This window comes from Gorilla gorilla, chromosome 6 (genome assembly GCF_029281585.2).
Source record: "Gorilla gorilla gorilla isolate KB3781 chromosome 6, NHGRI_mGorGor1-v2.1_pri, whole genome shotgun sequence".
NCBI lineage: Eukaryota > Metazoa > Chordata > Mammalia > Primates > Hominidae > Gorilla > Gorilla gorilla.
In genome coordinates, this window is record NC_073230.2 from 32,100,066 (window position 1) to 32,118,612 (window position 18,547).

At 35.1% G+C, this 18,547-nt stretch overlaps 1 protein-coding gene across 9 annotated transcripts in view; it reads left to right on the forward strand.

Moving 5' to 3' along the window:
• PALS2 (protein associated with LIN7 2, MAGUK p55 family member) overlaps positions 1 to 18,547 on the forward strand; it is a 120,413-nt gene that overhangs the window by 87,732 nt on the left and 14,134 nt on the right. For all 9 annotated transcript variants that reach the window (XR_010134617.1, XM_031012878.3, XM_031012877.3 and 6 more), the window contains 5 exons: positions 2,075 to 2,206; positions 4,073 to 4,172; positions 4,506 to 4,574; positions 6,973 to 7,134; positions 17,584 to 17,786. Coding sequence is in view for 8 of the 9 variants with exons in the window: in XM_031012878.3 (XP_030868738.1) it covers positions 2,075 to 2,206; positions 4,073 to 4,172; positions 4,506 to 4,574; positions 6,973 to 7,134; positions 17,584 to 17,786 (666 nt within the window). In the remaining variant the exon portion in view is untranslated. The remainder of the gene's footprint in view (positions 1 to 2,074; positions 2,207 to 4,072; positions 4,173 to 4,505; positions 4,575 to 6,972; positions 7,135 to 17,583; positions 17,787 to 18,547) is intronic.

The window sequence follows — 18,547 nt, forward strand, 5'->3', positions numbered from 1 at the left end:
AATATATTCTGTTCCACACATAAGAATGGTAATCACATTCATGGTCAGATGACAGGATTCTCTTGCTATTCTTCAATCACTGCATCTTTCTTGAGAAGTAAGGAGTATGCAGGTATTTTTATAACTTTGCATACCAATCCTTTTTCTCTGCCTGATCTCAAATACCTTTAACTTCTTGTTCTGTCATTTATAACTTGCAGGTATTATACTTTGTGGACAATTAATTAGGGAGGTAGTTGCCTTACCAAATGAGTGAAGTAATAAAATGGTCTAGTAGTTTGTTTATATTTTCTTAATTTATTATAAATTAAAAGTCTGGCTTTATTTATGCAATTACAAATATATTTTTAGAGTTGCATCAATATGGAGAGGCATCCAGCACACATTCATCAGGTATGCTGTTATTCCAGAACATTCTCTGGTACTTCATTTTTCTGTCTTATCCGCCAACTAAATTTCCTTTGATTAAATTTAATTATTTTGGTTTTTTCCCGTTGTCAAAACATGGAGCTGCATGACATTATCAAGTTAGCCAATTGTCACACTTTAGCAATCTTAATGTTTGTATGCTTGCTTTTTAGATCTAAAATTATATATCAGGAAAAAAATTATTGACCTACTGATTTAAGGATTAATATTTAGCTTTTCTAGAGTAGTTGAAAATGTTCTGAATGCTTTCTGTGAAAATCATCTAATTATAAATAACTAAGATTTTATTACATGTTCCCAGATTTCGTTGTTTTAAAATTATTTTGTATGCATCGATCACAATACTTTTACCACACTAATAATATAATATGTCTACTTGTGTTATTTGAATTGTGTTGGTTACAGAAGTATGATAAACAAATAGAAAAAGAACATTGTTATTTTGACTAATTGTGTGCTTTCTTATTAAAGTTTACATGCTGATTAATGCTAAGGCAATTCTTTAGAAGATAACATTTGAGTTTCTATAAATATATATAAAACAAGTCTGTTTTAAGAAAGCAGTTGGGCTGGGCGCAGTGGCTTATGCCTGTAATCCCCATACCTTGGGAGGCCGAGGTGGGCAGATCACTTGAGATCAGGAGTTCAAGACCAGCCTGGCCAACATGGTGAAACCCGATCTCTACTAAAGATACAAAAATTAGCCAGGCGTGGTGGCACACGCCTGTAATTTTAGCTATTTGGGAGGCTGAGGCAGGAGAATCACTTGAACCTGGGAGGCGGAGGTTGCGGTGAGCAGAGATCATGCCGCTGCACTCCAGCCTGGGTGAAAGAGTGAGACTCCATCTGAAAAAAAAGAAAGAAAGACAGCAATTGGTCTGAACCTTCCATCAAATACCAAAAATGCATAATTTAATTAGAATTTAAATTAAAGCAAATAAGCAAAATAGTCCAAATTTCGGAGATCATAACTAACAGTGTTAACTGACATACTTTTATTAATAATGCAAATGTAAAAGAAATGTGTATACACAAATGAATTTAAAATGGAAAATAGTTTCGAGACTTCTTCAGTATTTGTCTTACAATGAATTTAATGTTGATCATTTAAATTTAAGATGAGCGTATAAATCAGAGCAAGATGATTAAAGAAAGTATTTAAGGCTACCAAATATATTTCATATCTGACTTCAACATCAACTTTTATTGTTTAATTTTGGTTTCAGGGCCTTTTCACAGAGTTCTAATACATCTGAAATATATACCTTAAATCAACTACCTATATTATATTTCAGGATGTTAATTGGATCATAGCATTTACTTGCATTAAAAATTATGCAGTGTTGGTTGGAAAATCAAGTGAAAAGATTGAAGGAAAGTGGAAGAATGGTGGGATAGAATGATTATCAAACTCTTGTTGATTTAAAGTTAGATATTAAAGTAGAGAAGAAGTTTTATTATCTTTCTGATACCAAAATCTTAATATTATAATAACTTGATTTCCATTTATGAGAGACAAGTTCATTATCTGAAGTACTAAATACATTGTCAGTTACAATTAAATCAGAGTGGTTTGACAAGGATTTTTAAAATTCAGTGGCAAGTGATACAACTATAGTATTTTTAATTGTGCTATGTGTTTTAGGTATTTGTGAAGTGTCATTTTGATTATAATCCATACAATGACAACCTAATACCTTGCAAAGAAGCAGGATTGAAGTTTTCCAAAGGAGAAATTCTTCAGATTGTAAATAGAGAAGATCCAAATTGGTGGCAGGTTAGTATGCTTCTCAGAAGTTCCTTAGCTACTTTTCTAATTTTAATCTTAGATCTGATCAATATCTGAATAGTCAGGAAGAATATTAGCATTTGTTACAATGATTTTTCCCACATGAACAGCTCCTGCTTCATGGCTACTAATTTGGTGGACATAAGATCAAATTGGGAGGGAATTTGCAACTTAATAAGTGCAGAATTAACCAGCCTGTGGCACTAACCCACTGGGTTAGGGATTAGACCAATTGGTTTTTTTCACATGGGTAATTGCATTAAAATATGCTATTGGCCAAGAAGAACTCACTTGGGTCATCCCTTTTCCAAAGATAACTTGGGTTTTGTTTATTTTACGTAGGAGACTTTTACTGTGAAATAAGTGTGTCTCTTGTCTCCTCTCCCTCGTGTTCGTTCATAGCAAGTAAAGCATCATTTCTTAAGGTCTTAATGTCTATTTGCTCCCCTCTTCTCAGATATTGGGAAATGGAGGTTCACTCTATCAGTTTTGTTTGGTTTTGGATTAAAATCTGTGTATATGGAAAGAGATGTGTATTATCACTGTATTTTTCCCTCCTTTTTTCAGAAGATCTGTTTAATGGTATTCTTTTTTCTTCTCCTAATGCAGCTTTCAGAAACCCCTAGCAGCAGTAATAAGTCTGTTTTTGTAATTGTTTATGTTAGCTAACAACCACAATATTCAGAAATGGAAAAGCTGACAAGTCGGGAAGTCTGAAATGCCTTAAACTATCAAAGCAAATGAGAGTTTTACTAAAGAACAAGGAGTAAGAGGAAAGGATCCAGGACTTAGCACCAAATTCTAAAATTAACTGAGATGTTGGTAACTCACATTAGCTCTAAATTATAGATCTACTTCTAAGGAGAAACAAATCACAGAATGAGAACAATCTTACTTATGTGTCTTTAAATTTAACTTAAAACATTACGTATAAGTGCACTATGTGTTGAGACAGCTAAGAAATGGGTAAATTAAACAGAATGCATGATTTCAAGAGGTTTCCCCTGAACTTTTTTTAGATCCCTCATTTAAAAAATCTCTCTGTGGCTGTTTCCTTTATTAAATTATTCCAGTTTTCCTTCTTTTTTCTTTTTCCTACGAATACGATCTCTTAGTTTTCTCTTCTAACCTGTCACCATTCTCTCAATTTCTCCCTGCATTTTGATAGTTGGTTACTTTAATTCTGTTTTTCAGGATTTTAATTGCTAAAAGTTATACTAGATTTTCTATGCTAGTTGTAACGATAGAAATACTAACTTTGTGAGATAAACCACTAACAGCCAGTTCTCCAGCCACTATTTTAAAATATTTCTCTTTGGAGCTTATTTTAAGTTAGCTATTTTACATTAGGTGAAGTTTCGCCTAGTTTAAATTTACAAACTCTTGGGATATTCAGACTCCTGGTAGCATAAATTAAAATCTACACTTTATATTCCACATAGTATCTCCTTTTCATTTGGTTTGGCCTGAAATACCAGCATAGTAGGATTAAGGTTGACAGTAAATATCTTACTGAAGGGTGCTAGATAAAATGTCCTGTTAATACATCTTATTTAGAATAGCATTTTCCTTTTCTAACTTAGTATCATAAATAAGAAGTTTTAGCAATTTAATTTGTATTTTGGTCCCCACATTTCACTACCAGATGACAGATATGAAGAATTTTAGGTGCCAATTGATTCCTCAGTGCTGAATTGTTTAAATATCTTAACTGACAATGCTATGGATTTAAATCTCAAGGTTGTTTTTAAGAGCAAATGTGACTTTTTTGACTGACCACTGCTTGTCTTACTTAATAGAATATGGTCTCAAATTTTGGTCACTGAGATGTACAATTCATTAATTTGATTCTAGGCTAGCCATGTAAAAGAGGGAGGAAGCGCTGGTCTCATTCCAAGCCAGTTCCTGGAAGAGAAGAGAAAGGCATTTGTTAGAAGAGACTGGGACAATTCAGGTGATGAGCTCGACACAATAAGTAACAAGCAGTCCTTTGTGACCACCTTTCTTTGTCTCTTTTGTCTAAATAAGCAAATGCATTTATTTAAAATATGTCTAGAATGAATCCCTCCCTCTGCTTTCTCTCGCTCATAAGTAATCTTTTTTGATCCCGTTCTGCCACCTGCTGGTAGAGTATCAAAATTCAGTGGCTTAACTCACCCCCACCCTCTTTTGCTTCCTAGGATGCAACATTGGGGAGATAATTCTCCCACCCCTATAAAATACTATAGGGCAATTTTTTCATATTCTGATATACTGCTTAAGTTATATTTGTTTTATCATCCTTCAGGACCTTTTTGTGGAACTATAAGTAGCAAAAAAAAGAAAAAGATGATGTATCTCACAACCAGAAATGCAGGTAGGTTTTAAATACTTTTTGAGAAGTCCAAGTGAAGTAGCTATATGTCATTTAGTGTGGCATAAACTCTGAATATACAGCTTTAAGTGAATGTAATTCAGATTAGTACCTAGTTGCAAGGGGCTGACATATGAACACATGGTGCAATATAATATAAATTATTTAAAACCCACATTATATATACTACCATGTGCTTTATTTTGTGAGTATAGTTTACAACACAAAACAAATTGGTTAAGATTTTTGTTTGTCTTAATCAAGAAGCAGTATCATAATTGAAACTATTTTTCCAGAGAATTTTGAAATAGTAATTTATGTGCCATTTCTAAAGGATAGAATGCCTTTGTCAAGATGTTAAAAGAGTTATGTTTAGGGCAACTGTATCCTGCCATAACACTGACCATGATACTTTTAGAAAAATAGCACTGGACCAAATAAATCTTAGTCTGATCTAATAGAATTCTGTCTTAAATCTTTTAGTCATACAGAAAGAAATATATTTAAAAAGAAAGAAATGGTAACTATATGAGGTGATGGATATGTTTAATAGCTTGATTGAGGTAATCATTCACATTGTACACATTCATGAAAACATCAAGTTGTACACTTTATATACAATTCCTGTTTGTCAGTTATACCTCAGTAAAGCTGAAAAGATTTTTAAAAACAATGTAAAATAAGACCCCAGACCTGGATTGGCTACTCATTGGCTATTAAAAATAAATAAATAGGAAGGAAGGGAAAGAATGGAAACTACTATATTTATTCTTCCCAGTTGCAGAGGATGACAGAAATAAAAAACAGCTCTATGAATCAGAAATTTCTGGAGGCTTAATCAAAGGAGTTGGCAATTTTAAAAGTACTTTCTTGACTTCAGAGCTACCTCTATGCTGGTAATAAACTAAATAGCACACCATAAAAGAAAATAATATAAAAGGAAGAAGTAGGCTTGTTTTCTCTTAATATTGGTTTAATCTACTGTGGGGAAATTGTGCAAAGAAAGAGTTGCTATTAGGATAATAAGCTAAGGAAGGAGTGTTATTACTACAGATTGAGAGTTACAGTAATAACAGGTAATATAATACTTCAAATCATCACTTTGGCCCTATTATTCATAAAATATATGCCCATAAGGCTTTTTTGCAAAATAGAAAATTTGTAATTTTCCCATCGACTAAGATTATAATTTTGGGTTATGTTTCTAGTGAAACAGTTGGATCTAAAATTTATTTTATATGTAAATTTCAAAATCTTAATATTTAAATGTATGTTGTCAGTAAATGTCAGTATGTTGAATTTTCTAATCAAACTGATAATTGTAGATTTTCCATACAATATTTATTCATTTATATAATTGGAAGGTCACTTGTTCCGTGGAACTTACTTAAGCAACCACGCTAGGTTTACTCCTGTCCTCCGTATTTGCTACATGCTTTCTATATATACTGGTTGTAATTTGATAATTTATATTAAAGGATTTTTACTGACAAATTGATAATAAGTTTCAGTGGATAGAATCTCTGATAAGGATAAAACAGAATTTTTCTAGCTTGATTAGATAAATTTTTTTTGTTTTTTTTTTTTGAGACGGAGTCTTGCTCTGTCACCAGGCTGGAGTGCAGTGGCGCAATCTCGGCTTACTGCAGTCTCTGCTTCCTGGGTTCAAGTGATTCCCCTGCCTCAGCCCCCTGAGTAGCTGGGACTACAGGCGCGCACCACCACGCCTAGCTAATTTTTTGTATTTTTTTAGTAGAGACGAGGTTTCACCATGTTGGCCAGGATGGTCTCAATCTCTTGACCTCGTGATTCGCCCACCTCGGCCTGTGAAAGTGCTGGGATTACAGGCATGAGCTACCATGCCCAGCCTGATTAGACAAATTTTTAAGGGCAAATGGATGGAACCAGATGTTTAAAGCAAGATATAAAATAATTTACTGGGGCAGGCACAGTGGCTCATGCCTATAATCCCAGCACTTTGGGAGACTGAGGCAGGAGGATCATTTGAGGCCAGCAGTTTGAGACCAGCCTGGGCAACATAGCAAGATCCCATCTCTACAAAAAAAAAATTAAAAATTAGCTGGGTATAATGGCTCATGCCTGTGGTTTCATTTACTCGGGAGACTTCCTTGAGCCCAGGAGTTCAAGGGTACGGTGAGCTAAGATTGCACCACTGTACTCTACCCTGGGTGACAGTGAGCCCCGGTCTTAAAAACAATAATAAAATAATTATTATTTATTGTACTTTACCAAATTTGTAAAAACAAATCTATGCTAAGTCGGTGCAAGTCAAGTGATATTTAACTATCAAGACAGCTAAGCCATTACTAGACAGAATTGCAGAGATTTCTTTCATTTTTATAAAAGTTGACTTTGTATTCCCGTTTCCTTTTTCATTTAGAATTTGATCGTCATGAAATCCAGATATATGAGGAGGTAGCCAAAATGCCTCCCTTCCAGAGAAAGACATTAGTATTGATAGGAGCTCAAGGTGTAGGCCGAAGAAGCTTGAAAAACAGGTTCATAGTATTGAATCCCACTAGATTTGGAACTACGGTGCCATGTAAGTTTTCTGTGTTTTCCTTGCTATGCAATTGGCAGGAAAGAGTATGGGCATATGGAGGAAAGGGGGATTATTATCATTAGTTATTGTTATTCCCAAATAAGTTTTCTTTATGGCAGTGAAAGTGAACAAGTAAAAGACATTGAAAAATTTAGTAATTCTATAGCTGTCTTGAAATAGTGCTGCGGTGCTGTTGGCTTGCTGTCTGGTGCCAAGTGCTTCTCTAAACTATTCAGTTCAGAAATGTTAGAATTAAATGCCTACATTTAAGACTCGTGGCAAGATAGGCATTTAGGATTTTCTTGTACTGATGTCTATCTAAAAAGTTGGATTTTTCAACCATTTTAATGTAAAGAAAAGGGGAAAGCTTCTGACCCTTGGACATACCCAGTGTGGCAACAGCTGTGTGAACTTACGTGGCCTGGCTTGTAGCTCTCAGTCGTGCAAGGTCATAAACCTGATTTTTGATAGCACATAAGAGTGATTCATCTTTTACTGCAGGCAGCATTCATTAAGGTTACAGAGTCTGATGTATAGAATAAAATAGTACTGATGAGAAGTATAACCATTAAGTGAACCAAGCACTCATTTTATGGTCTTTGCATTCATTTCTCTATTTGCATATTTACATAGAAAGTTAAATAATCATGTCAGAAGTATGCTTGATGAGAATGGAATTAGATCAAGGAATTGGATGATGTTAGTGATTTACTGTAGTGACTAATGCACATTTGTCTCTGACTGTAGGGACTAATAAACATTTGTCTTTGTTTTTGAAATACGTGAATCTTTACTTGTGAACTTAGATGTTCTCTCCCTTGAAGAAAGCAGGAGATAAGCTAACATTGCTTTCATAATTCCCTTTGCTGTGCTTCTATTTCTGACCAAGCCCCCTTTTAACGTGGCATTCCTTTAGGTATATTAATGCCTTTAAGCTATTTTGAGTCAAATCCTAGGCTAACTTTAACCCCATCTCTTTTAATTGAATTTTAGAGTTTCCCTGGTTTTGTCCAGTATATTTTGGGTTTAATTCTCAGTGAGTACTCTTATTGCTAAAATTCTTAAAAGTTAGGGAAATAGCCTTGTCATTGCCCCCCTGTGCTACTTATAATCCCTTCAGTGTAAATCTTCTGATTATACTGCAGGCATTGTAAATCACTAAATTTAGACAAATCCTACTAAAGTGGTTAACAGAACAAAAACTTCACTGTAATCAACGTATGTTAAAGCTGCAGTTGTGAAGTAAAAAGTTTTTCGCTTTTATCAAATTCATATGTGCCCAATATTTTTAGCAAGTAGTTCTTAAAGACATATAATGGGGAAAAAAATAACCCCTTCTCTTCCCCTGCCTCACTTATGAAAAACAGTCACTTTTCATTGTTTTTGCTATTTCTTTTGGTTGTGTTCCATATTTCTTAATAATGTCTTTAGTCTGCTGTTTCCTGCTTTATGCAGTTTAGGCCTTATCTGTTGACTTCCTGACTGTCCTTCCAATATAAAGATAGCTGTATTTTCAGTTAGTTCAATTTCACTTTCTTGAACAGCCCTTTCCCCTTCTGTGACCCAGGAATCTCTGGAGTTCTGTTTTTCTTTATACTACCTGATTTTATATATATGTGTATACAGTTTTTTGTTGTTTTTTAAACTAAAGACTTGTTTATCCAGTAAGTCAGGTTCTTTTTTTTTTCCTGGAGACCTCTGTCTCAGAACCCTCTGTCTTTCTGCTTCAGTGAGGACTACATGCTGTCTCTCTGGCTGCCCAGCTGTTAACACTGGAGTAGTTCCCTTTGTTGTTATCCTGGGTTGAAGCTGTTGTTCCTGGATCCCATTCTTTCTCTTTCTTGGTTTATCACCTTGTTTTGCTGGGGTACATCCTCTTGTATGTGGAATGTAATGTCTGCATCTTTGTGTTTTAAAATGTATATTTTCTGCCCTTTATTTGACTAATTAGCAGAGAATAGAATTCTGGATTGTAAAATTCAAAAGCTGTTACAACGTCTTCATCATCACCAAAAGAATCTCTGTACCCATTTCCCACCAACTTCCTCACCCCCTGCTGCCAGGAGCAATCATGAGTCTTTCTGTCAAAATAGATTTGCTTATTTTGGACATTTTATATACTGGAGTTATACAATATGTGGTATTTTGTGACTGGCTTCTTAACATGTCAGATCTCATCTGCGTTGCAGCATTTATCAGTACTTACTTTCTTTTCCTTGCTAAGTGATTATTATATGGCTATACCACATTTTATTTATATATTCATCAGTTAATGGACATTTGGATTGTTTTATTTTTAGCTATTGTGAATAATGCTACACTCAGCATTTGTATACAGGTATTTGTGTGGACATATGCCTATTTCTCTTGGGTATATACCTTGGAATGGAATTTGTAGGTTATATGATGACTGTATGTTTAGCCTTTAGAAGAACTTCCACACTGTTTTCCACAGCAGCTGTGTATATACCCTTTCACAGTCCCAGCAGCATATGAAGTTTCCAGTTTCTCTACATCCTCACCAACATTTGTCATCTGGCTTTTTGATTGTAGTCATCCTAGTGGGTGTAAAGTTGTATCTCATTTTGGTTCTCGTTTGCATTTCCCTAATGTCTGATCATGTCAAACAACTTTTCATGTACATATTTGCCATTTATATATTTTCTTTGGAGGAATGTCTGTTCAAACTGGTTGCCCATTTTTCAGTTAGGTTATTTGTCCTTTTCTTAAGCTGTAAGAGGAGGTCATATTATATTCTGGGTACAGGTTCCTTGTTAGATATATGATTTGCACATATTAATATTTTCTCTCATTCTTTGTTGACTTCTCGTGTTTTTGATGGTGTCCTTTGATATACAAAAGTTTTTCATTTTGATGAAGTCCAATTTTATATATCTTTTGTTGCTCATGCTTTTCATATCGTATCAAATATGGTACCATATCAAGGCTTTCCCTAACCCAAGGCCACAAAATTTTACTCCTGTATTTTATTTTAAGAGTTTATACTACTGACTCTTACATGCAGATTATATGATCAATTTTGTGTTCATTTTTGTGTCAAATGTGAGGAGGGGGTTCCAACTTTATTCTTTTGCTTGCACTTACCCAGTTGTCACAACACAATTTGTCAAAAAGAATAGTTCTTTCCTCCAGTGAATTGTCTTGCCACCCTTTTTGAAAATCAATTGATTGTAAATGTCAAGATTTATTTATAAACCCTCAGTTCTGTTCCATTAACCTAGATGTCTGTCCTTATGCCAGTCCCATATTGTCTCGATTACTGTATATTTGTATTAAGTTTCAAAACCAGGAATTGTGAACCCAACTTGTTCTTTCTTTTTCAGCTTGTTTTGGCTCTTCTGGGTTCCTGACATTTCTATATAAATTATAAGATAAGCTTCCAGTTTCTGCAGAAAAGGTAGCTAGAATTTTAAGAGGGATTATATTGAATTCTAGCTACCTTTTCTGCAGCAATTGGAAGCTTATCTTATAATTTATATAGAAATGCCAGTAACTTGGCCTTGAGGACTACTGCCATCTGTTTTGTTTTGTTTTGTTTTGTTTTGTTGAGATGGAGTCTTGCTCTGTTGCCCAGGCTGGAGTGCAATTGCATGATCTCGGCTCACTGCAGCCTCCACCTCCTGGATTCAAGCCATTCTCCTGCCTCAGCCTCCCCAGTAGCTGGGATTACAGGCACCCACCATCCTGCCTGGCTAATTTTTTTTGTATTTTTAGTAGAGACTTGCTTTCACCATGGCCAGGCTGGTTTCGAACTCCTGACCTCAGGTGATCTGCCTGCCTCAGCCTCCCAAAGTGCTGGGATTACAGGTGCTATCTTAACAGTATTAATTCTTCCAGTCTATGAGCATAGATGTCTCTCCGTTTATTTAGGTCTTCATTTTAATGCTGTTTATGGTTTTCATTGTACAAATATTATGCGGCTTTTGTCACATTTATTCCTGAGTATTTTTTTCTTTTTTATTCTGTAGCAAAAAGTATTTTCTTAATTTCCTTTTTGGATTGTTCCTTGCTAGTGTATAGAAATAAACTGATTTTTGTGTGTTGGCTTTGTCTTTTAGCCTTATTGACCTCATTGATTCTAATGATGATTTTTTTGTGTGGGTTCCTCAGGATTTTCTATATACAAAATCATGTCATCTGCAAATAGAGATCGTTTTACTTGTTTCTTTCCAATCTGGGTGCTGTTTATGTCTTTGTCTTATCTACTTGCCTCAACTAGAACCTGCAGTGTAATGTGTAATAGTGTAATAGAAGTGGCAAAAGTGAACATCCTTGTCTTGTTCATGATCTTAAGGAGAAAGGAGAAAGCATTCAATCTTTCCATTTTAGCTGTGGGTTTTTCATAGATGCCTTTCATCAGATTGGAGAAGTTCCCTTCTGTTCCTACTTTGTTGGCTTTTTACCAAGAAAGGGTACTAGATCTTGCCAAATGCTTTTTCTTTGTTAATGGTTCTATTGATAAGATGTATTGCATTCATTGATTTTTATATATTGAACCAACCTTGTCTTTTTGTGGTAAATTCCATTTGGTTATGATGTGCCGTCTTTTTTTGTATACTTCTAGATTCAGTTGCTTGTAATTTGTAAGGATTTTTGCATCTATATAAGGGATATTGGTCTATAGTTCTCATTCCTTGCGATGGCATTGTCTAGCTTTGATATGGTAATTCAGGGCACATAGAATGAGTTGTGAAGTATTCTTTCCTCTTTCATTGTTTGGGAAGAGTATGTGAAGGATTAATTATAATTCTTTCAATGTTTGATGAAATTCACCCATGAAGCCGTTTGACCCTGGGCTTTTCTTTGTGGGAAGTTTTGATTATTAGTTCAGTCTCTTTACTTGTTATAGGTCAACTTGGATTTTTTTTTAAATCAGTTTCAGGATTTCTGCAGGGTTCATAGTAATGTTTTTTCTTTCATTTCTGATTTTAGAAATTTCAGTCTTCCCTCTTTTATTCTTAGTCTATGTAAAGATTTGTCAATTTGTTGATCTTTTCGGACAACCAAATTTTGCCTTTGCTGATTTTCTGTATTTTTTCTACTTTCTAATTTTTGCTATAATCTTTATTATTTTCCTTCTACTTGTACTTTGGGTTTATTTTACTCTGTTTGTGTTTTTTTTAGATAGGAAATTAGATTATTGATTTGAGATCTTTTTTAACATAGGCATTCACAGCTATAAATTTCCCTCTAAGCACTTAGTTGCATCTTAAAGTTCTTGGTATGCTGTGTTTTTGTTTTCATTCATCTCAAAATACTTTTGAGTGGGTTTTATATATATATATATATATATATATATATGTAAATAGGTTCAATGATACATGTCTCTGTAGATGGCTACAGAGACTTTAAAATTGTAATGCCGAATATGCAACTATGCAACACAGACCAATTAGCCATATCTAAAATAATAAACTGGCTTCTTACAACAACTGTGCTGTTCCAACCCTTCTTCCTTCCACAATGACCCTAAACCTTACATGAGTACAGTTAATATGGCAGAACGGGAACCCATCTTTGTGACCAAAAGTTAAAACCGAAGAAGAAATAGCAATTCATCCATTAGTTGGGGAAAGCAAGAAATGTAGTGCCCTTCACTGTGCTGCTTACTCTTACTCATTTTGTCCCTATTCTTCAGCCCATCCATGTTAGCTCTTAATATGTTTGAATTAGCCATATGATTCAGCTCTTCAGTGCTCACCACAGTGCTGATCTTTTTCCCATCAGTAGCTTTTAAGACAATTATCAAGGGCTTAAAGCCCTCCACAGAACCTTTTCTTAGAATGAATGGGTTTAGTTCAACCATCATACATCTTCAGGGTAATGAACATGCTGCTGGACAACTGGCACTCTGGAAGAGCCTGGTCAGCTCTGTCTGTAACTGTGCTCTTCAACAGCACCATCTCCTCTCAAAGTATTTTCTTTCACTTGTGATTGCTTGTTTGATCCATTGTTTATTTGGGAGTATATTGCTTATTTTCCATATATTTTTGAATTTCTAAAATTTTCTGTTATAAAATTAAGGTGATATAACTTTCTTTATATATTACAAAATGATCCTAAGACAAAATAGAAAAACATTGTTATTTTAGGGAGATAGGCTATGCTATGCATCCTGTTTTCAATTTAACATTGACATCTTGAGCTTAGTTAACAAATGAAGTATTACTTTGTTGGTTGTTTCTTCATTATTTGAAGAGCAGCTAAAATTAAGAATTTTGCCTATCATAAAAAATTACTTCTAAAAAATCACATTATGTAGTTGCTCAGTATAGAAGTCTAAGGAATCAGTTGTAGTCAAACCTTCATGTTCTAATTTCTCTGTTCTAGAAATGGAAAGCAGTTTAAATATGTGGCAACGTAGATTGTTTTTTGAAGTGTTGGTAGAGAATAGGATTGTACTTAAAATTCACTTGTAAACTAAAGAACATTTCTCTAAGAATTAAGATTCCCTCAGCATGGAGGTAGAGGTAATACATGTGCATATACATACTTATTTCAAGCAGCGCGTTCCCCTATATGGTTTCACTGTAGGACTTCACCGAAAAAACATTAATTTTTAAAATTAATGTTCACAATGTTGAACCAAGTCCTATTATGCATTTATTTGGGGAGTTACAAGTTGCCTTAGAAGTTTTATTTTTTATTTTTTTTTTTAAGGTTTTTTTTTTTTTCTTATTATTATACTTTAAGTTTTAGGGTACATGTGCACAATGTGCAGGTTAGTTACATATGTATACATGTGCCATGCTGCTGCGCTGCACCCATTAACTCGTCATCTAGCATTAGGTATATCTCCCAATGCTATCCCTCCCCCTCCCCCCACCCCACAACAGTCCCCAGAGTGTGATGTTCCCCTTCCTGTGTCCATGTGTTCTCATTGTTCAGTTCCCACCTATGAGTGAGAATATGCAGTGTTTGGTTTTTTGTTCTTGAGACAGTTTACTGAGGATGATGATTTCCAATTTCATCCATGTCACTACAAAGGACATGAACTCATCATTTTTTATGGCTGCATAGTATTCCATGGTGTATATGTGCCACATTTTCTTAATCCAGTCTATCATTGTTGGACATTTGGGTTGGTTCCAAGTCTTTGCTATTGTGAATAATGCCGCAGTAAACATACGTGTGCATGTGTCTTTATAGCAGCATGATTTATAGTCCTTTGGGTATATACCCAGTAATGGGATGGCTGGGTCAAATGGTATTTCTAGTTCTAGATCCTTGAGGAATCGCCACACTGACTTCCACAATGGTTGAACTAGTTTACAGTCCCACCAACAGTGTAAAAGTGTTCCTATTTCTCCACATCCTCTCCAGCACCTGTTGTTTCCTGACTTTTTAATGATCGCCATTCTAACTGGTGTGAGATGGTATCTCATTGTGGTTTTGATTGCATTTCTCTGATGGCCAGTGATGGCGAGCATTTTTTCATGTGTTTTTTGGCTGCATAAATGTCTTCTTTTGAGAAGTGTCTGTTCATGTCCTTTGCCCATTTTTTGATGGGGTTGTTTTTTTCTTGTAAATGTGTTTGAGTTCATTGTAGATTCTGGATATTAGCCCTTTGTCAGATGAGTAGGTTGCAAAAATTTTCTCCCATTTTGTAGGTTGCCTGTTCACTCTGATGGTAGTTTCTTTTGCTGTGCAGAAGCTCTTTAGTTTAATTAGATCCCATTTGTCAATTTTGTCTTTTGTTGCCATTGCTTTTGGTGTTTTAGACATGAAGTCCTTGCCCATGCCTATGTCCTGAATGGTAATGCCTAGGTTTTCTTCTAGGGTTTTTATGGTTTTAGGTCTAACGTTTAAGTCTTTAATCCATCTTGAATTGATTTTTGTATAAGGTGTAAGGAAGGGATCCAGTTTCAGCTTTCTACATATGGCTAGCCAGTGGTCCCAGCACCATTTATTAAATAGGGAATCCCTTCCCCATTGCTTGTTTTTCTCAGGTTTGTCAAAGTTCGGATAGTTGTAGATATGCGGCGTTATTTCTGAGGGCTCTGTTCTGTTCCATTGATCTATATCTCTGTTTTGGTACCAGTACCATGCTGTTTTGGTTACTGTAGCCTTGTAGTATAGTTTGAAGTCAGGTAGTGTGATGCCTCCAGCTTTGTTCTTTTGGCTTAGGATTGACTTGGCGATGCAGGCTCTCTTTTGGTTCCATATGAACTTTAAAGTAGTTTTTTCCAATTCTGTGAAGAAAGTCATTGGTAGCTTGATGGGGATGGCATTGAATCTGTAAATTATCTTGGGCAGTATGGCCATTTTCACGATATTGATTCTTCCTACCCATGAGCATGGAATGTTCTTGCATTTGTTTGTATCCTCTTTTATTTCCTTGAGCAGTGGTTTGTAGTTCTCCTTGAAGAGGTCCTTCACATCCCTTGTAAGTTGGATTCCTAGGTATTTTATTCTCTTTGAAGCAGTTGTGAATGGGAGTTCACTCATGATTTGGCTCTCTGTCTGTTGTTGGTGTATAAGAATGCTTGTGATTTTTGTACGTTGATTTTGTATCCTGAGACTTTGCTGAAGTTGCTTATCAGCTTAAGGAGATTTTGGGCTGAGATGATGGGGTTTTCTAGATATACAATCATGTCGTCTGCAAACAGTGACCATTTGACTTCCTCTTTTCCTAATTGAATACCCTTTATTTCCTTCTCCTGCCTAATTGCCCTGGCCAGAACTTCCAACACTATGTTGAATAGGAGTGGTGAGAGAGGGCATCCCTGTCTTGTGCCAGTTTTCAAAGGGAATGCTTCCAGTTTTTGCCCATTCAGTATGATATTGGCTGTGGGTTTGTCATAGATAGCTCTTATTATTTTGAGATATGTCCCATCAATACCTAATTTATTGAGAGTTTTTTAGCATGAAGGGCTGTTGAATTTTGTCAAAGGCCTTTTCTGCATCTATTGAGATAATCATGTGGTTTTTGTCTTTGGTTCTGTTTATATGCTGGATTACATTTATTGAGAAGTTTTATTATACACACCTTTGGTGACTAATTCCAGAAACCTTAAAGATCACACAGTTTTAAATATGAAAAGCCATCATAGCATCTTGAAGATTCTCAAAGATGCTTTATAAATACTCTTCACAGTAGTCTAAGACGACCACTCTCAAGGTTGAGCCAGAAAACAAGGGGAAAACAGGAGTCCTATTATACATAATGATCTCATTTGACCCTTATTTTTGAGCATGAGTTTGAAGTTCATTTTGTTCTTATAAAAGTTTTCTATGTCTTAGGCTTATTAGAAATAGTCAAAACACTGTCATCTTTTTATTCGGATTACTTTCTTAGTTTAGTTTGGTGTAGTTAATAATTCCATCAGTTATTCTCCAACTACTTAGCTAATAGAAACAGGATACTTCTTATATCCGATCCAGCAAAGCCCAGAATAAGGCTAAGCTTGAAATAACACACTCAAAAATTACTTTTCTTCTTCAAAGCTGTTGTTAACAAAGTTGTCAGAGAGTACACATTTGCAACAGTTTAAAAAATGGTAATAACCGTTCCTAGCACAGACCAACTTGCAAAGGGTTGTATGTCTCTGAAAGTATTCAAAGCTGTAAAATATCAGACAAAAGGATCTCCTACTTCTAAATTTTGACTTGAGCTATTCAATCTCATTTTCCCAGAAATAATATGTCAGGTCAGAGGAGAGGAGATTAATAGACCATAATAATAATGAGGCGGCTAGCTCTACCACTGAAGTGTAAAATAGAACAGTTAACATTTGGGAATATCAATAAACAGGAAGCTAAAAGGGTTGGTTTTGAGGTAAGATAAAAGATAGATAATTTGTGGGTAAAACTGCACTTTACAAAATTGGTATTACAACTAAGAATAGGTGAACTTTGCTTGCTCACGTTTTGGGGCAGTTAGGAAGTGTTAATGTGGAAAGAAAAGATGTAATCGATTCCTAAGGAGAAGGAGAGTGCTGGTCAGTTGAAAAGATACTCACTCACAACATGCCTCAAACTTATTAACACTTACCGTAATTAAGAACTTCATTGAAGGCTCTGCTGCTAGGTAAATATATTTTGAGTTTCAAAGTGATTTTAAGAAGCATATTTTTGGATACAAATTTTATTTGGGGGACTACCTCTTAAAATATTCCCCTAAGGTATCAAGAAACTTTTCTATTAAAGGGCCACATGGTAAAGTTTTAGGCTTCGCAGTCCATACAGTCTGTCACAATTACTACCACCATTTTAATGGGAAAGAAACCATGTATGATACATAAACAAATGAGTATGGCTGTGGTCCAATAAAACCTTATTTACAAAAATAAGAAGCAGATCAGATCTGGTCATAGCCTACAGTTTGCTGCACCCAGTGGAAAAATGTTAAGCCACCCTATGTATTTTAGTCTATTTTTTATGCCCTACAATTTCTTTGTACAAAAATCTCAACACTATTTTATTTAGTTACTTCACGGAAACCAAGGGAAGATGAAAAAGATGGCCAGGCGTATAAGTTTGTGTCACGATCTGAGATGGAAGCAGATATTAAAGCTGGAAAGTATTTGGAACATGGGGAATATGAAGGAAATCTCTATGGAACCAAAATTGATTCTATTCTTGAGGTTGTCCAAACTGGACGGACTTGCATTCTGGATGTCAACCCACAGGTAAGCTGCTTGGATTCCAAAGCTGTTTTATATTTTATTTTCTGTGGAGTTTTTTTCATGTGTGTTGGGGATGTTGGGTTGGGGTTGTTTGTTTTGTCAGGGTAGAAAGGTGACTCCCTCCATTACCTTTGGGTGATAGAGAATGTTATTATGTATACATAGCTAGTTAAATAAATCTCTGAACAATTAGCCAACAGAGGCTTGGGTGGCAATAGAAACTGTGTGATTAGATCTACAGTAGAAGTTTAGTATGTATTTATTCACCTGTTCAAGTAATGCCTAAGTGCTTGTGTTAAGAAATGTTAAGTTTAAAACTCAAGTCTGCAGTATAAAGAATAAAAAATTAAAGTCACTCCCCCTCCTACCTGACACACATGCACACCTCTACACTATTCATTTTATTGTCACTCTATATTTCTCTGTCACCTACCCCTTCCCACTCCGCTACACTCAGCCCAACCTCACGTCCCTACTCAGAGATAAAAATTGTTAATAGTTTCTTATGTCTCTTTCTAGTCATTTCACTATGCCTTAAATACAGATATATATAAGGTAATGGGTTTTCTGTTTTTGTTGTTTCTTTTTACATAAATGGAAAAATTCTATATAGATTCTTCAGGGGTTTTATTAAATAGTACTATTTCTTGGAGATCTTTTTATGGTAGTTACTGTAGAGCTTTTTTTCTTTGTAATTGCTATATAGTATGAATATATATTCATTTAACCACTCTCCAATTAATCAACATTGAGGTTATTTCTAC